At 44.2% G+C, this 24,664-nt stretch overlaps 1 protein-coding gene across 2 annotated transcripts in view; it reads left to right on the top strand.

Moving 5' to 3' along the window:
* The window catches only part of LOC143940196 (low-density lipoprotein receptor-related protein 4-like), an 80,178-nt gene extending 65,221 nt beyond the window's left edge, over positions 1–14,957 (top strand). For both annotated transcript variants that reach the window (XM_077461337.1, XM_077461346.1), the window contains exons 31-33: positions 1,309–1,427; positions 9,950–10,175; positions 14,309–14,957. In XM_077461337.1, the coding sequence (XP_077317463.1) occupies positions 1,309–1,427; positions 9,950–10,175; positions 14,309–14,322 (359 nt within the window). In that variant the 3' untranslated portion in view covers positions 14,323–14,957. The remainder of the gene's footprint in view (positions 1–1,308; positions 1,428–9,949; positions 10,176–14,308) is intronic.
* The last annotated feature ends 9,707 nt before the right edge of the window (positions 14,958–24,664 follow it).

The following is a 24,664-nucleotide window of genomic DNA, read 5'->3' on the forward strand; positions in this document are numbered from 1 at the left end:
TGTCTGTAGTAGCAGATTTGAATAAGGGGAGTGTCAATTGTACCTGTTGATATGAGGTCTTAACTGGGGTAGATACCTGTAGAGTGGAGATTTCATCATGCATGGTATCAATCTTGTTTTTGAAGTGTTTAGCAATCACCCGGGCAGTGAGTGAGTCAGTGTCAGTGGGTGGAGGCGGTGGAGGACGAAGTAGAGAGTTGAAGGTAGAGAAAAGTTTACGGGGACTGGATGAGAAGGTGTTAATAAGAGTTGTAAAATAGGTCTGCTTGGCATTGTGGAGGAAAGAATAGTATCTTTGGAGGGCAGATTTGTATTGTTTGAAGCCTTTGAAAGACTTATGCCCTGTACACACGGTCAGACTTTCTGTCAGGAAATGTGCGATCGGATCTTGTTGTCGGAAATTCCGATCATGTGTGGGCTCCATCGGACTTTTTCCATCAGAATTTCCGACACACAAAGTTTAAGATCTGGATATAAAATTTTCCGACAACAAAATCCAATCGTTTAAATTCTGATCTATGTAGACAACTCTGACGCACAAAGTGCCACGCATGCTCAGAATAAATTATGAGACGAAAACTATTGGCTACTGGCCTCTTTATAGTCCCATCATATGTGTTGTATGTCACCTCGTTCTGACCGATCGGATTTTCTGACATCTTTGTGCAACCGTGTGTATGCAAGACAAGTTTGGGCCAAAATCCGTCAGAAAAAAATCAGACGGATTTTGTCTTCGGAATGTCTGACCGTGTGTACAGGGCCATTAGTCTTGTGCCACAGACGCTCAAGAGCGTGACTACGTAAGGTCAAAAGCATTTACTCATTGTGCCCTAACCACTCGAGAACCAGTCTGTACAGTATATATACCCCATCATTGCCAGACCATGTATCAATTTTTAGTTGTTTAACTGACAATTACTTTGTTATGCAATAGCGTAGCCAAATAAAATGTATATCATTTCTTGGAAACACATTTTTTTTTGATGGTATTTAATACCATTTGGTTTTTATTTCATTTTTTAATTTATAAAGGAAAAAACAAGCAGTTAAAAAAAAAAAGTTTTCTTTACTTGATATTATAAAAAAACATTAGATAAAATTGCCAGAACAGTACAGAAGACCCTTTTTGGAAAGTAGACAACCCAAGGTGATCTAATTTTTTGGAAATGAAGAAAGTGCCTAAAACATGGAGCTAATTATAAGATTTGCCAAATACTTCTGGGAGAGGCAACAGGCCAATAAATGTGATTCTTAAAACTATGATGCGGGGCTTTGTATCTAATGCACACTTTTTTGTTTCATTTACAGTGGCATATGGCGGTACTTTTACCACAAATGGCAGTACTGTGGTGTCCCCAAATTACCCCTCCCCCTACCCAAAAAATGTAAATGGCACCTATATCATCATTGCTCCTCCAGAAAATCAAGTAAGTATATCAGAGACATTATCGACTTCTTCCAACATGTCAAATGACCTTTTGTTGCTGTATTTTTGACTTTCCAATATATTAATACAATCAAGCAATGGGTCACAACACACCATTGTGTGGCTTTTCCATGCTCTGTAAGGGCTCCAATCCATAGGCCTTTCTTCCATGAGTTGGAAATGCTTTTGGAACACAGCTCAATACAGATGAGCAAAATCCTATTAATATTAAGGCTGAGATCACACTTTTCCGATGCCAGAAATCGCATGTGATTCAAACCGCTTTGCTGTGCAGATCACATGCGATATGTGTGCGAATTCAACCATACAGTTTGCATTGCATTTGGATCAAAATGGAAAAATGCAGGATCCTTTTTTTTGGTCCGCACTGGAATCGCATCGCATGGGTGTTCACATCTGTGAGATCCCTTTTTTACACCAATTCACAGTTGGAACTGCAATCTGCGAACTGATCTGGGGGTGTCATTAACTTTGCACTGGAATCGCAATGGTTCCCAAATCACACAAGTGCGAACCGAGCCTAAAGGAGCATCCGACCTGCTTTTAGTTTTTTCGGATGCAGCATGAACGTTTTGAATCTATCAAATTTTTATTCCTTTCTGTGACCACTTTGGGGAAATATTTCCTCACTTCCTGTCCTTGTGAGGCCTGTACTAGAAAAGACAGAACTTTTCCATGGACCAGATGGCACTGACTGCAATGTCAAACCCATCCTTACTCTACTAACAAGGTGTTTTTCGGTTTGTCTGTGTTACTTTGGAGTGACTTGCAGTCACTTTGGGGGTTATTTACTAAAACGGGAGAGTGCAAAATCTGGTGCATCTCTTCATAGAAACCAATCAGCTTCCAGGATTTATTGCCAAAGCTTAATTGAACAAGCTGAAGTTAGAAGCTGATTGGCTACCATTCTAGATTCTGAGTGCACCAGTTTTAGTAAATCTCCCTTTTCTGTCTTAAAGGGGCGTTCCGGCCAATACATTTTTTTTAAAAGGTCAGCAGCTACAAACACTGTAGGTGCTGACTTTTAATAAGGACACTTAACTGTCCAGCGATCCCGCGATGTCGGTCGCCCCGAGGCCATTCCGTCCATCAGATCGGGTGCCGGCACCTCCATCTTAACGAAGGGAAACAGTCAGTGGAGCCTTGCGGCTTCACTGCACGCTTCCTACTGTACATGCGCGATTCGTGCGACGCTTTGTGAATGGCCCCATTGTTTTCTGGGACACACACATGTCTCAGAAGGCAACGGGGCCGCTGACCGAAGAGGAGGAAGTGCCGCGGAATAGGAAGAGGCAGATTAGAAAGACTGCCTAGCAACAGCAGTTTCAGTTAAGTGAACATTTTTTTATTTTATTAATTCTTTGAATTTTTTTAAGATTATTAATGCGTTTTATTTTTTTTCGGGGTGGCCCTCCACTTTAAATAAGAAATGAAAGAATATTCAAGTGACACAGATGGAAATAAAAATCTGGCAGAGATTCTAACCCCATCTTGGCTCTTTCCAAAATTTCATAGAACAAAGTTTGCTTTTAAATCGGGAGTTCCGCCGTTTAAAAAAAAAAAAAAGCCAGCAGCTACAAATACTGCAGCTGCTGACTTTTAAAATAATGACACTTACCCGCCCAGCACGCCCGCGATGTCGGCACCCGAAGCCGATCCCTCGATCATCTCTCAGGTGCTGCCGCCGCCATCTTGGGTATGGGAATCAGGAAGTGGAGCCTTGCGGCTTCATTTCCCGGTTCCCTACTGCGCATACGCGAGTCGCGCTGCGCAATAAGGATGGTCCCCACTGTCTCTGGGATCCATGTGTTTCCCAGCAGACAGCGGGGGACCTTCGGAAAGGGGCGTAGATTCTGCGGAAAGGGGCGTATATTCTGCAGATATCTATGCCGGAAGTGGGTGCAGATACCCTCCCCCCTGAAAGGTGCCAATTGTGGCGCCGGAGGGGGGGAGGGTTCCAATGAGCAGAAGCTCCACTTTAGGGTGGACCTCCGCTTTAAATGTAGCCGTGGAAGAGCCTTCAAAGGAAAAGGGAAAAAAAAAGAATCCTGTTTGGCGGATAACTAAGATTTGTTGAATCAGTGTTATATTCTGTAGCTTTTTATGCAAATACGAACTATTACTTCTGATGTGGAGCCTTACTGTTGGTCAGTAAGTCTGCTCATTATGTTTATGAACCAATGTTAAGGCAGGAAAGTGGGTGGAACTCAAATTAAAGAGTTCATATCTATAAAATTTGCTCTGGGAATCCTTTGTCGTGTATTAGAGGAAAAGAGATTTCATCTCCAAATACGGAAAGGTTTCTTCACAGTAAGAACTGTAAAAATGTGGAATAGATTCCCTCCAGAGGTGGTTCTGTCCAGCCCTGTAGATTGCTTTAACCACTTTCAGACCGGACCATTTTGCTGGTAAATGACCAGAGGTCTTTTTACACTTTGGCACTGCGCTGCTTTAACTGGTAATTGCGCGGTCATGCAATGTTGTACCCAAACAAAATTTGCGTCCTTTTCTTCCCACAAATAGAGCTTTCTTTTGATGGTATTTGATTGCCTCTGCGATTTTTATTTTTTGCGATATAAACGTAAAAAGACCGCAAATTTTGAAAAAAAATGATATTTTCTACTTTTTGTTATTAGAAAAATCCAATAAACTCAATTTTAGTCATACATTTAGGCCAAAATGTATTCAGCCACATGTCTTTGGTAAAAAAAAAGTCAATAATTGTATATTTATTGGTTTGCGCAAAAGTTGTCACATCTACAAACTAAGGTACGTTTTCTGGAATTTACGCAGCTTTTAGTTTACGACTGCCTATCTCATTTCTTGAGGTGCTAAAATGGCAGGGCAGTACAAAACCCCCCCAAATGACCCCATTTTGGAAAGTAGACCCCCTAAGGAAATTGATAAGAGGCATGTTGAGCCCATTGAATATTTTATTTTTTTGCCTCAAGCGATTGAATAATGACAAAAAAAAAAATTTTTTTTTTTTTTACACAAAGTTGTCACTAAATGATATATTGCTCACACATGCTATGGGCGTATGTGAAATGACACCCCAAAATAAATTCTGCTGCTTCTCCTGAGTATGGGGATACCACATATGTGGGACTTTTTGGGAGCCTAGCCGCGTACGGGGCCCCGAAAACCAAGCACCGCCTTCAGGCTTTCTAAGGGCGTAAATTTTTGAGTTCACTTCTCACTACCTATTACAGTTTTGAAGGCCATAAAATGCCAAGATGGCACAAAACCCCCACAAATGACCCCATTTTAGAAAGTAGACACCCCAAGCTATTTGCTGAGAGGCATGTTGAGTTCATGGAATATTTTATATTTTGCCACAAGTTGCGGGAAAATTACAAACTTTTTTTTTTTTTTTTTTTTTTTAACAAAGTTGTCACTAAATGATATATTGCTCATGCATGCCATGGGCATATGTGAAATGACACCCCAAAATAAATTCTGCTGCTTCTCCTGAGTACGGGGATACCACATATGTGGGACTTTTTGGGAGCCTAGCCGCGTACGGGGCCCCGAAAACCAAGCACCGCCTTCAGGCTTTCTAAGGGCGTAATTTTTTGATTTCACTCCTCACTACCTATTACAGTTTTGAAGGCCATAAAATGCCAAGATGGCACAAAACCCCCACAAATGACCCCATTTTAGAAAGTAGACACCCCAAGCTATTTGCTGAGAGGCATGTTGAGTCCATGGAATATTTTATATTTTGCCACAAGTTGCGGGAAAATTACAAACTTTTTTTTTTTTTTTTTTTTTTCACAAAGTTGTCACTAAATGATATATTGCTCACGCATGCCATGGGCATATGTGAAATGACACCCCAAAATAAATTCTGCTGCTTCTTCTGAGTATGGGGATACCACATATGTGGGACTTTTTGGGAGCCTAGCCGCGTACGGGGCCCCGAAAACCAAGCACCGCCTTCAGGCTTTCTAAGGGCGTTACAGTTTTGAAGGCCATAAAATGCCAAGATGGCACAAACCCCCCCCAAATGACCCCATTTTGGAAAGTAGACACTCCTAAATTTAGGGGTACACTAGTGAGACTAGGTAATAAATGGCGGGTGCCCTGAAACTATAAAAAAATAACTAACCAACCAGCGTCACCTGTAACAGTTATATGGTGATCACTGGTGAAAGGGTTAACTAGGGGGCAATCAGGGGGCTTTATGCGGTAGTATATGGGGGTCCCTGGCGCTATAAAAAGCTGCAGCGAACCTAAATACCTACCTGCCTAACTAGCGTCACCTGTGACACTAATACAGCGATCAGAAAAACGATCGCTTATTAGGCTGGGTTCACACTGGAGCGATGCGGGAACGCCACGAATGCGCGGCGGGTTCCCGCATCGCATGCCTCCCGGCGGCAGTTCACACTGCCCTATGCGAACTGCTGGGAGTGTCAGTGAAATGTTACTGACACCCCCAGATCAGTTCGCATATCGCAGTGCGATCTGCAAACTCGGATCGCATGGTGTGAACACCCATGCGATCCGATTCTGCTGCGGGCCAAAAAAAGGGTCCCGTGCGAATTTGCGGCGGGTGCGGCGAATGGCTGAACTCGAATCGCACAGAGATCGGATGTGATTTGCACTGCAGTGCGGTGCGAATCACATCCGTTCTCATAAACCGCTGCAATGTGAACCCAGCCTTAGTGACACTGGCGACGGGGGGTGATCACGGGGTTAAACCTTTATTGGGGGGGTTAGGGGGGTACCTTAGAACTAAAGGGGGCTAACCCTAACTGCCCTAACAGTTATTAGTCACAAATGACACCCGCCGGGTGATCAGGGGGTTAAACCTTTATTAGGTAATAAATGGCGGGTGCCCTGAAACTATAAAAAAATAACTAACCAACCAGCGTCACCTGTAACAGTTATATGGTGATCACTGGTGAAAGGGTTAACTAGGGGGCAATCAGGGGGCTTTATGCGGTAGTATATGGGGGTCCCTGGCGCTATAAAAAGCTGCGGCGAACCTAAATACCTACCTGCCTAACTAGCGTCACCTGTGACACTAATACGGCGATCAGAAAAATGATCGCTTATTAGGCTGGGTTCACACTGGAGCGATGCGGAAACGCCGCGAATCCGCGGCGGGTTCCCGCATCGCATGCCTCCCGGCGGCAGTTCACACTGCCCTATGCGAACTGCTGGGAGTGTCAGTGAAATGTTACTGACACCCCCAGATCAGTTCGCATATCGCAGTGCGATCTGCAAACTCGGATCGCATGGTGTGAACACCCATGCGATCCGATTCTGCTGCGGGCCAAAAAAAGGGTCCCGTGCGAATTTGCGGCGGGTGCGGCGGGTGTGGCGGGTGCGGCGAATGGCTGAACTCGAATCGCACAGAGATCGGATGTGATTTGCACTGCAGTGCGGTGCGAATCACATTCGTTCTCATAAACCGCTGCAATGTGAACCCAGCCTTAGTGACACTGGCGACGGGGGGTGATCACCGGGTTAAACCTTTATTGGGGGGGTTAGGGGGGTACATTAGAACTAAAGGGGGCTAACTCTAACTGCCCTAACAGTTATTACAGTCACAAATGACACCAATGCAAAAAAAAAAAAAAAAAAAAATTACATTGGTGTCACTGTGACTGGGGGGCAGGGGTAATTGGGGGGGTGATCGGGGGGTAAAGGGGGGGTGTGAGTGTGCCTGGCATGTTCTACTGTGTGTGTGAGTGTTGGTGCAACTTACTGATCCGCTCTCCTCCGTGTCGGAACGAAAAATACCGACACGGAGGAGAGAATACATCACTTCCTCTCCTGTGTTTACATTACAGGAGAGGAAGTGATGTCACCGGGGATTTCTATTCGTCGGGAGCGATCGCGAGGGGGTGGCCATGAATGAATGGCCGTCCCCTCGTCCGGGATCGCTCCCGTACGAATACCGACCGCCGCAGGCACCGGGCGGGGGCCCGATCGGGCCCCCGACCCGCGGGAGGCAAGGGACGTACATGTATGTCCTTATGCCTGCCCGTGCCATTGTACCGACGTACATCGGCGTGCGGCGGTCGGCAACTGGTTAAGAAAGGCCTGGATTCTTTCCTTAAATGGAAATAATGTAACTGGATACTGACATTAATAGGTAAAGTTGATCCAGGGAATATCCGATTGCCTCTCGGGGGGGGGGGGGGGGATCAGGAAGGAATTTTTTCCCCTGCTGTAGCAAATCGTATAATGCTTTGCTCGGGTTTTTCGCTTTCCTCTGGATCAACTCTGGGTGAAGGATTGTGTATTTGGGATTGTATGAACAAGATGTCTTTTTTCAGCCTAAGTAACTGTGTAACTATGCATTTTTTAAACAAAAAGTTGTATGCTGTGTGTGTGTGTGTGTGTGTATATATTATATTTACACACACACACACACAGTATCTCACAAAAGTGAATACACCTCTCACATTTTTGTAAATATTTTATTATATCTTTTCATGTGACGACACCGAAGAAATGACACTTTGCTACAATGTAAAGTAGTGAGTGTACAGCTTGTATAACAGTGTAAATTTACTATCCCCTTAAAATAACTCAACACACAAACATTAATGTCTAAACCGCTGGCAACAAAAGTAAGTACACCCCTGAATGAAAATGTCCAAATTGGGCCCAATTAGACATTTTTTCTCCACGGAGTCATGTGACTTGTTAGTGTTACAATGTCTCAGGTGTGAATGGGGAGCAGGTGTGGTAAATTTTGTGTTATCGCTCTCACTCGCTCATACTGGTCACTGGAAGTTCAACATGGTACTTCATGGCAAAGAACTCTCTGAGGATCTGAAAAAAGAATTGTTGCTCTACTTAAAGATGGCCTAGGCTATAAGAAAATTGCCAAGACCCTGAAACTGAGATGCAGCACGGTGGCCAAGACCATACAGCAGTTTAACAGCACAGGTTCCACTCAGAACAGGCCTCACCATGGTTGACCAAAGAAGTTGAGCGCACATGCTCAGCGTCATATCCAGAGGTTGTCTTTGGGAAATAGATGTATGAGTGCTGCCAGCATTGCTGCAGAGGTTGAAGGGGTGGGGGGGTCAGCCTGTCAGTGCTCAGACCATACGCCACACACTGCATCAAATTGGTCTGCATGGCTGTCGTCCCAGAAGGAAGCCTCTTCTAAAGATGATGCACAAGAAAGCCTGTAGTTTGCTAAAGACAAGTAGACTAAGGACATAGATGTGTCTTGCCTACAGTCAAGCATGGTGGTGGGAGTGTCATGGTCTGAGGCTACATTAATGCTCTGGGGAGCTACAGTTCATTGAGGGAACCATGAATGCCAACATGTACTGTGACATACTGAAGCAGAGCATGATCCCCTCTCTTTGGAGACTGGGCCGCAGGGCAGTATTCCAACATGATAACAACCCCAAACACACCTCCAAGATGACCACTGCCTTGCTAAAGAAGCTGAGGGTAAAGGTAATGGACTGGCCAAGCATGTCTCCAGACCTAAACCCTATTGAGCATCTGTGGGGCATCCTCAAACAGAAGTTGGAGGAGCACAAGGTCTCTAACATCCACCAGCTCCGTAATGTCAACATGAAGGAGTAGAAGAGGACTCCAGTGGCAACCTGTGAAGCTCCGGTGAACTCCATGCCCAAGAGGGTTAAGGCAGTGCTGGAAAATAATGGTGGCCACAAAAAATATTGACACTTTGGGCCCCATTTGGACATTTTACATTTTAGGGGTGTACTCACTTTTGTTGCCAGCGGTTTAAACATTAATGGCTGTGTGTTGAGTTATTTTGAGGGGACGGCAAATTTACACTGTTATACAAGCTGTACACTCACTACTTTACATTGTAGCAAAGTGTAATTTCTTCAGTGTTGTCACATGAAAAGATAGAATAAAATATTTACAAAACGTGAGGGGTGTACTCAATTTTGTGAGATACTGTGTGTAAATATGTATATGTATATATATATATATATATATATATATATGGTTCCCAGCACTTTCACACTAGCCATCATATACAAACATTTGGGGTCAACAAATGTCCCCCTTTAAATGAAAACATAACTAAATGGATCTATATTTGATATTTGTAGAACCTTTTTTGGATTGCAATTCTGACAATGTAATCAGCAGTTACAAATATGGATCCATTTGATGATTACATTTGATGATTACATTTGATGATTACATTTGATGATTACATTTGATGATTACAGTTTCCTTTTGAATCCATTGAAGTCCTTTTTCTATTCTCCTTACACATTTTATCAATCTCAAGTATGACATGGGCTTAATCTTGTTTTTTATGCTTCTTTGTAAATATTCTGTATGAAATGTGACTTGATGATTGGGGCGTATTTATTAAGCCAAGAATGTGAAATTCACTAAAACATTGATAGCAGTTCAATCAATCGCTGTAATGTACAACACACACACCAGGAAGATACATTGGTAGTGAATTATTGGTGAATGTTACATATACTGCTATTTAAATTACTCAGTCTTACAATAATGAATATTTTCCAGGTAATTCTGACATTCAGTGAATTGAAGATAGAGTCAACTCCGCAATGCTCCAATGACTACCTAGAGATTAGAGATGGTGGGAACCGTAATGCGTCACTCATTGGTGTTTACTGCGGACTATTAAGCCAAATGGAGATAAAATCCAAAGGGCCAATGGTATTTCTCCAGTTCTCCAGCGACAATAACAAAGTCACTGGACAAGGGTTCAGTGCAAATTATTACTTTGGTAAGTACTGACATACTTTTATATATATATAAAATGAGCTACACTAAAAATCATGAATGCTGGGTAAATCTTCCTAATAAGGCCAATAGGTCCAAGGGCCTCTGCTATGGAATGCTCTACCAATCAACATCCGCCTGGAAGAAAATCACCTGGCTTTTAGGAAAAAACTCAAGACCTTCCTCTTTTAGCAGATGATCAAAGCTCGCCACAGCGCCTAGAGGCGATTCAGTTCGCATTGTGCGCTATATAAGTATTTCATTCATTCATTCATTCAATAGGAGAGCAGAGAAAGAAATTACAAAGAAAACGGCTATACATTTCCTTAATGGTAGCACTTTATCCATCCAGCTTGTCCAAAGCTCGGCATGAGAGCAGTTTTCCTATTCTTTGTGTGGTGTGTGGTGCATTTCACCATGAAATAATGGCACAGACAGCATCACCATAGAAAGAGAGAAAGGACTAAGGGAATCCAAAAACCCTCCAACCAAATTAGTGCGTAGCCCAGTAAAGCCTTCCTAGAACAGAAGATATTCGCATTCTCAATCCCAAAAATAAAAGAATTAAACCTCATTTCAGTAGAGCGGACAGAGCTGTTCCTCAACAGCCCATTGGCCAAATGCATACCCAGGACCTGGTGTATAGTGCAAATATCTCCTAAAATCACAGAGCCATTTATTCCAAAGATAGCTATACACAAGGCAAAGATGAAGGCCAAATTGTCTGAAACAACTGTACATAGTCTGGAAAAAAAATTGGTTTGTTGGTGGCCAACAAAAATGCCAAAATATACACATTTATTATTGACTCACAGAGATCTTTTTAAATACTGTACTTTGCAAAAATAAGTCTTAAAGTGGAGTTCCACTCAAAAGTGGAAGCTCCAATTACCCAGGTATCCATGCCCACTTTCGGGAGACCTGGCTGCGGCGAGATGCAAAGAGGTCCCCCGGAATTTCGGCCCCCTCCTCCTTCCTCTGCTCTTGGGTCAGGTAGAGAGTGCAGTGCGCCTCACGCATGCGCAGTAGGCAGTTGGCTGTGAATCTGAAAAGGCTTCACTGTCGGTTTTCCTTACCACAAATGGAGGCGGCAGCACCTGAGAGCTAATTGGAAAAATTGCTGGACTCCAGGACAGGTAAGTGTCCTCATATTAAAAGTCAGGAGCTGCTGACTTTTAATTTTTTTGGTGGGGTGGGAGGGGGCTGGACCTCCTCTTTAAAGCTGGCAAGCTGTTTAGATTTTTGTTCGTATAGAAATTCTGGTGGCTCGTACACACGATCGGAATTCTCGTCGGAAAAAGCTCTGATGGTTTTCCCAATGGAATTCCGACGGAATTCCGCTCAAGCTGTCTTGCCTACACACACGATCACACAAAATTCTGATCGTTTAGAACGCGGTGACTTACAACACGTACAATGGGACTAGAAAAAGGAAGTTCAATAGCCAGTAGCCAATAGCTTCCGTCTCGTAGTTGAATCTGAGCATGTGTGAATTTTGGCGTGTCGGAATTGCATACACACGATCGGAATTTCCAAAAGAAAGTTTTTCCGTCTGAGAAATTGAAAACATGCTATCAATTTTTGGCTGGCGGGAATTCGGACAGCTAAATTCCGATGGAGCATACACAAGGTCGCATTTTCAGATGAAAAGCTCTCATCTGTCTTTTTCTGGCCGGAATTCCGATCATGTATATATATACTTTCTGCTATAAAATATGTAACAAATCAAATTTAAAAAAAAATTCCAATAAGCGTACAGTGGTATTGGATTATGAGTATAATTAGTTCCAGAAGAATGATTGTAATCCAAAGCACTTATGTGTAAGTATATCAAAGCGAGTTTCCCCATAGAAGTCAATGGAAACTCAGGTAATTTGTTCCACAGTAACTTCTATTGTATGCAGTACCGCGTGTGGCCAGAGGTGGGGGGTGCCGGAGACACTCGGAAAGCGCTCAGAGCAGCTCGGATGCACTTGGCTCTGGGTGCATCTGAGTGGCTCCGAGTGTCACCGACACCCCCGCACCTCTGGTCAAATGCGGTACTGCACACCGCAGAGGCTTGAATCCTGCTTGTTTTGTGGGACAACGCTCGCAAACCAAGTCAGGATTTAAAAAAAACAATAGCTCATATTGTGAAACACTCGTTAACCGCGTTACTCGCAATACGAGGTATTACTGTATATTGATTGGTTTGCGCAAAAAATTATAGCATTGTGTTTTTTTTTTACTAGTAATGGCGGCAATCAGCGCTTTTTAGCAGCATTGCAACATTGAAGGGGACAAATTGGACACTAATTGACACTTTTTGGGAACCAGTGATACCAATACTGTGATCAATGCTAAAAAAAATCACAGTATTAATGACACTGGCAGGGAAGGGGTTAACATGAGGGACGATCAAGGGGTTAAGTGTGTGCCCGGGAGGTGTTTTCTGGACAGATACACTGAAGGAAAAGAGAGATTGTGTTTCAGCTTAGCTGAAACACAAGTTCTCTCTTTTGCTCCCTGACAGATCAGCAGTTTGCCTTGTTTACACAAGCACACTTCCGCTTTGTCTCTCCTCAGAGCGATCGGCGGGTCGTGGTGGCCATTGCGGCAGCCGGACCCACTGATTGGCTGCTGCTGTGTCCAATCACAGTGGGAGCAGCGTGTGCCCCCTTTACTGTGTGTTCATGTAAAAAAATAAAAATAAATCATATCCCATATCCCTGCATATTGTGCTCACTAACATGCCCATCTAAGAGTTTTTTTAAAACGATCAATACTTCCTGCTGACACCACTGATTGTGGAAGGGAGTTACACATCCTTACCACCCTGGCAGTGAAAAACTCCCTGCGCAATGTAAAGTTACACCACTTTTCCTCCAGTTTTTTTGCGTGGCCCCGTGTCTTCTTATACTCCTAAGACTGAATAGTTTATTCCCTATGCTAGAATCAACATTGAGATATTTGTATATTGTTATCATATCTCCTCTCAAGCATCTCCTCTCCAGGGAGAATAAGTTTAATGTTTGTAGTCATTCCACGTTACTGCGGTCCTCCTGTCCCCTTATTAACTTTATTGCCCTTCTCTGAACTCTCTTCAGTTCTAGCACATTCTTCCTGAAGATTGGAGACCAGAACTGGATGGCATACTCCAGATGTGGCAAAACTAGAGTTTTATAAAGTGGCATGATTATAGTTTTATCTCTTGAGTAAATACCCTTTTTTTAATGCATGCTAATATTCTGCTGGCTTTGCTTGTTGCAGCTTGGCATTGCATGCCATTGCCATTGCTGAGCCTGTCATCTATTAGGACCCCCAGATCTTTTTCCATCCTGGATTTCCCTAGAGGGTCTCCCTCTAGTGAGTAACTTGCATTCATATTCTTAGCCCCCCAAGAGCATTACTTTACATTTTTCAAGATTAAACCGCTTTTGCCATGTAGTTGCCCACCTCATTATTTTATTGAGGTCTTCTTTAAAGTATCAATGTCCTGCTGAGAAGTCATCGCCCTGTCTACACGGCTTTATAAATGGTGACAACAGTAGACCAAGGGGTTGATTTACTATAACTGGAGGGTGTAAAACTTGGTGAAGCTGTCCATGGTAACCAATCAGCTTCTATCTTCAGCTTGTGCAGTTAAGCTTTGACAAAAATATCTGGAAGCTGATTGGTTGTTATACAGAGCTGCACCATATTTTGTACACTCCACCTTTAGTAAATTAACCCCCACGTCTTCATAATGTGTGTTGAAATTATCACTTGTAGTCTCCATTGGAAGCCTGCATGACAAAGAAAGAGCAGAGTTGGGAGGCAGCGTGTTGTCACCCTATATAAAGAAGTGTCTGAACGGGGACTTTCATGGCAGGATCACCAGATATTTATTCTAATGAAAGCTGCACATTGGAATCTTTTGAAAATCATTTATGAAATTACAATATGTTGAGTTTAAGAGATTTTAGTGAGTTGGGTTTACATACAGTTGGAATAGATTACAAGCGTGTATAAAGTTCTCATCAGATATAAAGTCTTCATCTAAAATATATATTTTTTCTGTATTCAGTCTTATCTTTATGTAATGTCACCTCCATTTTCTTCTACAATTTCCTGTTTTTCCAGCACATCTAAAAATGTATTTTACAATTCTTATTTCAGTGCCATCGAGTTGAAGAGTCCGACTGAACTAAGGGAATGGCACGGCCGTAGCAGTTGGTGAAGATTCCTGTTTCTTGGTCTACACAAAATGCAGAATGTCCCATCACTGAAAACTCCATTTCACTGCCAGTCCCTCATAATATTTCTAAACCCAAAACTTTTTTATTAGCTTTGAAATAAATAGGCTACGATTAAAACCCCATGTCAGGTTCTTATAGCTGTCTTGGTCCCCATTTAGGGGATTCACCCTCTCTATTTGTGCTGGTGATCGTTTTTACTACCAATTTTTTTTATTGCCACTAGATCAGGAATAGAATGAAAATATTCCAACATGGACCCATATTGCAGTGACAATTGGCCGAGAGGTCATTTTCACTTTGAAGAGATCTTCTCTCACTTCCTGTTGTGGCTGTGGGAGAAGGGAAATCTCCCCAATGCAACATAGATGGCAGAAAAACTTGATGGGGTTTAACCTATTCTCTGCCCTATAAAAAAAAAGGTTTTGGCTTTGGATATACTTTAACCACTTCCCATCCAGGCAAATTCTGGTACTTTCGCCCCTACATGTAAAACATTTTTGGCTAGAAAACTACTCAGAACCCCCAAACATATTTTTTTTATAATAAAAATAAAATGGCGGTTGTGGCAACTTTTTATGTCCCATGGTATTTGCACAGCAATTTTTCATGATTAAAAAAAAACAAAAAACATTTTGTATAATGTGAAATGTCGCGTACACAAGACTGGACTTTTGGACGGACTTGGTCCGGCGGACAATCCGACGGACTTTGCAGCTGAGGTCTGCCGGACTTTCAAATGAACGGACTTGGCCATACACGATCAATCCAAAAGTCTGACGGATTCGAACGTGATGAGAAAGAATAAGGAAGTTCATAGACAGTAGCCAATAGCTGCCCTAGCATCGGTTTTAGTCCGTCGGACTAACACACAGTCAAATGGATTGTCCGCTAAAAGCCAAGTCAGGTGGACAAATTTGAAGCCACTCTTATTTTTAGGTCCGCCGGACTTTTGGCAGAAAAAGTCAGCTGGAGCTCACACGTGATGGAATTGTCCGATAGACTCTGGTCCACCGGACCAAGTCTGCCGGAAAGTCAGAACGTGTGTACGCGACATAAGATGACATTACGCAGAGTAAATAGATACCTAACATATCATGCATTAAAAATTTTGCATGCCAGCTCATGGGGAACAGGAGCCTTAATTTTTTGTTTATTTTATCTTTATTTTGTTTACACTTTCCCTTAAAAAAAAATTTTTTTATCCCTTTTATTCCTACACAAGGAATGTTACATCCCTTGCAATAGGAATAGTGCATGACAGGTCATCTTTATGGAGAGATGTGGGGTCAATGAGACCCCACATCTCTCCTCTAGGCAGGAAAGGCTGAGATCAAAAAAATAAATAAAACAGGACAATCTTGGCTTTTGAGTACATGGCAGTATTTATAACTGCCAGGCCAGACGTGATGTCATTACGTTGTGCCCAGGTCTCCGAGAGTCATAGAGATGACTGGGGATCATCTGTTCCTCGGAAATCTCTATGGTCAACTTCCGGCACCGGTGGATTCCTTCTCCGGCTTGCAAGATGGTGGCGAATGGGCCTCGGGACGCCGCCCGCATCTTTTGCAGCAGGCACGTCAGTTCTGCTTACTCATTTCTGGACAGTGCCATGTTTTTGGAGGTCTCAGGTCACATAGGTGACTAGTTTCCACTGACGTCACTCCTCACTGGCCACAACGAGTGACGTCCCTTCCGGTTTCGCTGGAGCAATGTTTTTGAACCTACTATGTGGAAATTTACAACGCCTGTGGAGTAATACACATGGCGGCAGCATAGAAAGCCTAAATAAGAAAACCTTATTTAGCAGGTATGTGTCAACCAATCTGGTAAGGCAGCTGCAGATCCTGCGAGTTAATGTGCGTTGTGTTAGAGCAGCCCATTTAAAATGAATTGCAGCCAATGCACCCTAATACGTCCTAAGATTGCATATGACCCTTTTCTGTAACATATGGTATGTCAATGCACTACTATGCATTGCTGCACATTTAAACAAAAGTATGTTTTGGATGAGCTGACCCTTTAACCACTTCAAGAACAGACTGTTTCATCCCCTTTCTTTCTGCAGACCGGTTTTCAGATTTCATTGCTGTCACGCTTTGAATGGCAATAACTCAATGATGCAACAGTGTACACAAATTAATTCTATATCATTTTTTGAGACAGATAGAGGTTTTTTTGGTGGTATTTAATTATCAGTGTGTTTTGTATTTTTTGTTACATAAAGGAAAATTGACCAACAAATGTTTAATAAAAAATGTTTCTGTTATAAAAAATTGCAAATAAATAATCCTTCTTCATAAATTTAAGCCAAAATGCAGTCTGCTACATTTCTTTGTTAACAAATAAAATATACATATAGTATTTGTAAATTGATCAATCCTAATGTTCTAACTGCTTATTTCGATAAGTCCATCCAGTTCAAGAGGAGGAGAAAAAATAAATAACACACGCAAATAGAAAACCTCCATATACACAATCTAATACCCACAGTTGATAAGGCATGATCTAATATGCTCCAGTGGGGGTAAAATATTACCTATAAATGTTAGTGACAATATAAACAAAGAAAGAATTTCTCCTGCGCTTGTGAAGGCGTTGTTGATATAAAATGGTAGTACTTTCAAAAGGAAAAGATTAATAAGAAGATGATCATGCGATTGCCACTGCCTAAACTGACCAGGAGTGGTCCGAATAAAGCCAAATGTAAGAAAGAGATGGTGTAAAAGAACTATTAGTTCCTGTCTGGTGTGCACATGTGAACGCCTCTGGGCGCCCGTAGATGTCTGTGTGCATCAATTGGCGCCAGACAGCATATTTAAAGAAGTGCTCTGACCCCAGACGGTTGCTGACTGATCTTCAGCTTGTCCTGATACCTGAATCCTGCTGTTCTCCTGCTTGATACCTATTGACTAGGGATGAGCTTCGTGTTTGAGTCGAACGTACGTTCGACTCGAACATCGGCTGTTCGTCCGTTCGGCGAATACCGAACGTTATGGGCCGTTTGCGCCAAATTCGTGTGGCACTCACGGCCCACAATGCACTGCGCCATCGGAGTGCATTGCTGGCTCATGATTGGCCAAGCATGCACTGAGACCCCACATGCTTGGCCAATCACAGCGCCGGCAGCGAGGGGAGCCATGATTGGCCACAAGCAGGATGCCTGTGGCCAATCATAGCTCAGGCTGTGTAGTACAAACCCCACACTATATAAGGCCGCCAGCGCGGTGGCCTTGTATAGTGTGTTGGTGTCTGTAGGAGTTAGTGGGTGTTATATATGTATAACGGTGTGTACCTTCAACACAGTATATACCGTTCGTTATCAGCCGATTTTGCGTTCTTGCTCTTCTGTAGTGGTTGTTGTCTGCGTGCCCTGACCGCAGTATACACCGTTATAGCCACCTATATAGCTAGCTATATTGCTCTTTTTAAATAGAGCTTGCAGTCAGTTGTAGGAGATTGTGCGTGCTGTCTGGGTGCCCTGACCGCAGAATACACCATTATACCCACCTATATAGCTAGCTATATTGCCATCTGCAGGAGTTAGTGGTTGTTGTGTGTGCCTCCAGCACAATATACACTACCCAATTGCTGGTTTTCCCATCTCCCTTCAGGCCATTACCATGTCTGGAAGGCCAACAAGGAGAGGCAGACAGGCACGAGCCGATAAAAGAGGGCAAGCAGGCTATGTGTCTAGAGACAACAGTGCTGGTCATGGACGCGGTGCATCGTCATCATCAGCACGTGGCCATGGGACACGCTTGTGCTTCTTTTCAGCAGCTGGACATGTTGAGCCGCAACATGCTGAAGACTTGGTAGAGTGGATGACCAAGCCCTCTTCATCCTCCTCATCCTCTCTCACCCAGGCTCAGGGTACTAGCAAAGCAGCTGCAAACGCATCGTCTTCCCTCCTCTCAATGTCATCATCAGTGACTCCTTCCCTAGACCCACCATGTCATCCTGAGGAGTCTCCTGAACTCTTTGAGCACAGTGTTGGGTACATGCTCCAGGAGGATGCCCGATGTTTTGTAGGCTCTGATGATGATACTCAGCTAGAGGAAAGCAGTAGCGTGAGCGCAGAGAGAGGGGATGCTCAAGATGCTCAAGAAGGACAGCAATCTGGCACTCATGTTCCACAAGCTGCAGCATACTGCCAGGTTTGCTCCAGCGATGAAGAGGGAGGGGATGATGAGAGCACTGACTCCACGTGGGTGCCTGGTAGGAGAGAGGAGGAGGAGGAGGCACATGTCTAACGAGGCAGGATGCCCTCCAGGAGCCAGCTTAGGGGCAGAACACCGACTGAATCACACCACAGAGCTCCACCTGTGCAGGGCGCTGCCTCTGCGCGTTATTCTAAAAGTTCTTTGGTGTGGGCCTTTTTTGAGACAAGTGCATCAGATCGCACCGCTGCTATTTGCAACATATTTCTCAAGCGTATCTCGCGTGGCCAAAACATCAGCGGCTTGGGCACCACATGCTTGACCAGACATATGTTGACCTGCCATGCAGCTCATTGGCAAGCGTACCTCAAAGACTCACACCAAAGAACAAAGCGGACCTCTCCTTGCTCCTCATCAGCTGGGATCTCCAACCCCACTAGACCTTCAGTCCTCCCTGAAACCTGCTCTGAGAGGAATGAAGGTGTAGAATTAGGTGTGTCACAGCCAAGTGATTCCGGGCACTCTGCTAGCAGTACACCCACGTCCGATTATAATAGACAAATGTCCCTGCCCCAGCTGCTGGACCGTCAAAAGAAGTTGACTCCCAGCCATCCACATGCCCAGCGGTTGAATGCTAGCTTGGCTAAATTGCACTTTAACTGCTGCCTTTTCAGTTGGTAGACTCGGCCCCCTTCCGTGAGTTTGTACAATGTGCGGTTCCTCAGTGGAAGGTCCCCACGGAAGGCGATTCTGGCTCTCTACCGACATGTGGAAGGCAATGTCCTTGCCTCACTGGACAGGGCGGTCAGCAGTAAGGTGCATATTACCACTGACTTATGGTCCAGCAGGCATGGACAGGGACGTTACCTGTCTTTCACGGCCCATTGGGTCACTCTTCTGGCAGCTGGGAAGGCTGCAGGACAAGGTGTGGTAGTGTTGGAGGTTGTTCCGCCACCACGCCTCCAAAATGCTACTATTGGTTGTGACACACCTCTCTCTTCCACCCCCCTCCTCTTCTTCTTCCTCCATGGCCTCTTCCAGTGCTCTGTCCTCAGAACCAGCGGTGCTCCGTAGGCGTTCCAGGGGCTACACATGTACGCATGCAAAATTATGCCATGCCGTGCTTGCGCTGGTTTGTTTGGGGGACAGGAGCCACACTGGGGCAGATGTTTTGTCAGCTCTGCAGGGGCAGGCCGAGAGGTGGTTGACGCCACGCCAGCTTAAGCCAGGAATGGTGGTTTGTGACAATGGCACCAACCTCCTCTCCGCCCTCCGACAAGGACAACTGACCCATGTGCCCTGTGTGGCTCACGTCCTTAACCTGGTGGTGCAGCGGTTCTTGGGCAGGTACCCGGGCTTACAGGATGTCCTGAAGCAGGCCAGGAAAGTCTGTGTGCAAAAAAAAGCAGAGTCCCCAACCAGTAAGATGGCCGCTACGTTTTACATTTTACATCTGTATGTAATGGTAAGAGGTGCTTGAGTGTGCTTCAGGGTCTATTGATGCTGAGGGATCTATTCTAGTTGGAGGGGATCTATTTTTGCATTGCAGGGGGCCTATTTTTGCTGGTGGGAGGCCTATTGTTGCTGGGGGTGGGTCTTATATTGCTGGGGGGTCAGTTATTGTTATGAAAGGTCTGTTGCGGGAAGGGTCTATTGTTGCTGGCTGCTGGAGTGTCTATTGATGATGGCTGTGGAGAGATCTGTTGTTGCTGCTGGGGGGGGGGGGGCTATTGTTGCTGATGGGAGAGACAGGGTTGTTTAGGTGGCCCATTGCTGTTGGGTGGATCTATTGTTGCTGGGGGAGGCTCTGTTGTTACTGGCTACAGGGGATATATTTTACTGCATTTCTTGTTAACAAATTCCATACAAATTATTTATCATCACAAAATGATACTTGGTTCTGTATTCTTTAAAAGGGCAGTAATGGGAGATGGGTAGGGGTGGAACCAAGGAATGGTAATGAGAGAGGAGTAGGGGTGGCAAAAAAAGGGTGACTCAGAAAGGGGGAGTTCCTACACCAATGCTCTGAGTAAAAAATGCTCTATATATAGGCATGTGGGAACTGCATGCTGATAATTTATATGATTACTTTCTTATGTGAGTTAGCACCCCTCGTGGGCAGAACTTGAAGCCAAATTACTTCACTGAGCCCTACGCTGGAAGGATAACTTCTTTTCACTTGCCAGTGACACCTGTCCTGACACAGACTACAGAGACTTTTTGGGAGACAACGAGTGTGGAGTCTCTCTACCAGCTCTATCACGAGCTAAACAATACACTCTACTTTATCAGCCCAAAGGCAAAGAGGGAAGCTGCTGTATATGTCACAAGGCCTCACATACCATGGCCCAGCCTCTAAGCCCTTGTATACACGGTCAGAGAATCCGTCGGAATGTGTCCTATCGGACCATGTTGTCGGATAATCTAACTGTGTGTGGTATGCATCAAACTGATTCCGTTGGAATATCCGTCGGACCCAATTTTCCAACTTGTTGGAAATATTTTCCGACCAACTGGTTCGATCGGACATACTCCGATCATGTGTAGAGAATTTTGATCGGACCAAGTGCCACGCATGCTCAGATCAAATTTCTACATCAAAGCTATTGGCTACTAGCCTGAACGTAGTCTCATCGTAACGAAATTACGTCATCACGTTCTGAATGATTGGATTTTTCGACAACTTAGTCCGACCGTGTGTATGCAACAGTTTCGGACAAGATCCGACGGGCAAAATCTGACGGACAAGATCCGACGGATTTGGTTGTCGAAATCTCCGACCGTGTGTACAGGGGCTAACAGGGTTCAATTAGGCAGCAGGCACTAATATAAGGACCTTGCCACTTCGAAGGGCAAAATCTGACGGACAAGATCCGACGGATTTGGTTGTCGAAATCTCCGACCGTGTGTACAGGGGCTAACAGGGTTCAATTAGGCAGCAGGCACTAATATAAGGACCTTGCCACTTCGAAGGGCAGCCATACAGACACCAGTTCACCCCTCCGACAGAACCTCTGTCACTTGCCACCACCACCCAAGCTGGCTGCCCCTCCTTCCCTTTTTTCTCACTCTACCTTACTCAAATGGTTAAAGCGGAGGTCCACCCTAAAGTGGACCTTCCGCTCATCGGAACCCTCCCCCCCCTCCGGCGCCACAATTGCCACCTTTCAGGGGGGAGGGGGGGTGCAGGTACCTGTACAGTACAGGTATCTGCACCCACTTCCGGGATAGCTCTCTGCGGAAAGGGGCGTAGATTACGCCCCTTTCCGAAAGTCCCCCCGCTGCCTGGTGGGAAACACACGGATCCCAGAGGCAGCGGGTCAATCCTTATTGCGCAGCGCGACTCGCGCATGCGCAGTAGGGAACCGGGAAATGAAGCCGAAAGGCTCCACTTCCTGATTCTCATACCCAAGATGGCGGCGGCAGCACCCGAGAGACGATCGAGAGATCGACTTCGGGTGCCGACATCACAGGCGCGCTGGACAGGTAAGTGTCACTATTTTAAAAGTCAGCAGCTGCAGTATTTGTAGCTGCTGGCTTTTAAAAAAAAAAAAAACGCGGAGTCCCGGCGGACTCCCGCTTTAACATGAAATATTATAATTCATGCCCAGTTCCCATTTACTGTAGGAACATTCTCTCACCCTCCTCTCAACTGAACCAGACCAGACACTGTTGCTAATGTGGCCAGCTGTGTAATTTCACCTGTTTGCCCCCACCGCTGAGCACTGTGTGAGGAATGGTGACTTTGTGAGGAAACTTCATTCACTGCTATGTTGGGCAAGGTGCTGCACTGCCTGGCACCACAGTGTGATACAGGCCAGTGCACTGCGATAAAATGCAGCGCTAGGCTGTGTCGCAGTGTGTTCCTGCGGTGACAGATGTTTTACCCTGTGGTGGTCACTGCACATAGTGGGAGTTGGTCCTCACTCCTGCTACATTACATGACAAAGTAACAGAACTTTAAGCAAAGACAATGGTGCACCAACACAAATGTATGGTATTTAATTATTAATCTTTATTAAATCACTTATAAATAATATTACAATTTATTTAATTATCAACATGCGGACACAACCAAGAGTAGGCATGTGTAAATAACCAATAAAACCAAAACTCGAATTGCAGTATATCTTCTCTTATAGATTTGGCTTCTTCCTCTTATTATTGTTGTTTCATTAGAAAGAAAACATAAAAAAAGGATTTAGAGTATTGATCAAATTTTAAATAAAAGCAAGAAAGGGTTCCAGATATGAACAGGTGTTTATTGCTCAATAGCGGATCCCACAGGGTTTACCTAGACTAGGAGCTGTAACCTCTAATTTCACCTATAGCTTCCTCTGCTGACATCTAGAATTGTACCACAGCTGTCAGGCACAAAAAATGCCTACGCAATGAATAAATTAAAGCCTATCCAAATCCAGGAACACAATTATATATTGTAGCTTCCTAGTCCTTAGATGTGATGGCTGCATTGGTTTTCTTTTTTAGGATTTTTTCCCCCTTTATTTTCACCTAGTGCAGGCATGTCCAAAGTCCGGCCCGTTGGCCATTTGCGGCCCGCTTTCCGGTTTGATGTGCCCCCCATTTGGAATTTGCATATATACGTATATATATTTATATATATATACACACCTGTGGCCCCCAAAGCTTGAGCGTGTTATGTTTTTTTTTTATGCTGTTAATATACCTATCTTCTTTAGCCTGAAAAATCCTGAGCGCTACGCTCATTCTTAGTATGAGCCGGGGCGTGTGGCTGGGCTTGTTCACAAGCCTATGTGCCTGAACAGCTATGAAGCTGAGAGAGCGAAGAACCAATCACAGGCACTGTGAATATTCCTGATCTCTGCAGATGCAGAGATCGGGGATATGTCACTGTGCCTGTGATTGGCGGTGGCACTGTCAGCTTCCTTGCGGGCTCGGGCGCATAGACTTGTGAACACACCCAGCCACATGCCCCGGCTCATACTAAGAATGTGCACGGTGCTCTGGATTTGTCAGGCTAAAGAAGATAGGGTTTATTATGCTGTTAATATACCTAACATGCTTGAGCTTTGGGAGCCACCGATGTATATACTTGGGGGGCCACATCAAACCGGAACATGGTTCCTTTCCTTGAGAGAGTTATTAAAAACACAACATGCCTGAGCTCGTTACCCTGAGCAAAGTGTATGTATGTATGTATGTATATATTCTCTCTCATCATATATTGTTATGATATGAATAGTATGCTGTTACAATAAACTTTGCATAAAATATTTAATTTGCATTTAATTTTAATTGTTCAAAAATGCAAGGCAAAATAGTCGGCCCTCACGCATGTTCACTTCATGAAATCTGGCCCTCTTTGAAAAATGTTTGGACAGCCCTGACCTAGTGAGTCTGCCTGGAACATTCTTCCTGTCCTTGCACGGCAACATTCGCTTACCATATTGTAATTATGGAGGAGTAGCGGTGTCACCTTATGACGGCACTTTAGAAACCCTTCTTCTCCATAGCGTAGAGCAGCCTGTCTCAACCTTTTTAATCAGGAATAGCCCTTGAAATAAATTTGCAGACACTTTTACAGAGTAAAACATCACTGATATCATGCCAAAATGACATTGGCTTCAGAATGATGCAAGGACCATCAAAAGGGAGGCCAATCACTTACAGCTCAATGAACCCCGACCAACCTATAGAGTTGTGAATGGCTGCCAAAGGGGGTTTTAAAGTCTATAGAGATAAATGGGAACAATGTAACTCAGGAGACTGCACACAGGCAGAGTCTAGAGTTCAACCTTTTGAGGAACGTTTGAATTAATTTTTAGGTCTTGGGGAACCCTTGCTAAAACCAATTCTTTGAGGGTCAGTGGTAAAAATGTCTCTTAAATTGGTGATCAATGGAAAGAATGTTCCTTACAGAATTGGTTAGAATTCCTGCTTACAGAAAGTTAAAAAGATCATTCGTATCCTGCAGCTGGTACTGCCAAGTAGCACTGACCCCAGAACTATGGAGGCATCATCAAATAGGAGGTCAACCAGCCACAGCTCAAGGAACCTCTAGAAACATCTGGTGGAACCCAAGGGAGTTATCAGCTGCCAAGATTTCTGGCAGAATCATCAGGAACTTTTTCAAAAAG

Source organism: Lithobates pipiens, unplaced genomic scaffold (genome assembly GCF_037356315.1).
Source record: "Lithobates pipiens isolate NorthernLeopardFrog02 unplaced genomic scaffold, aLitPip1_a1.2 Scaffold_10, whole genome shotgun sequence".
NCBI lineage: Eukaryota > Metazoa > Chordata > Amphibia > Anura > Ranidae > Lithobates > Lithobates pipiens.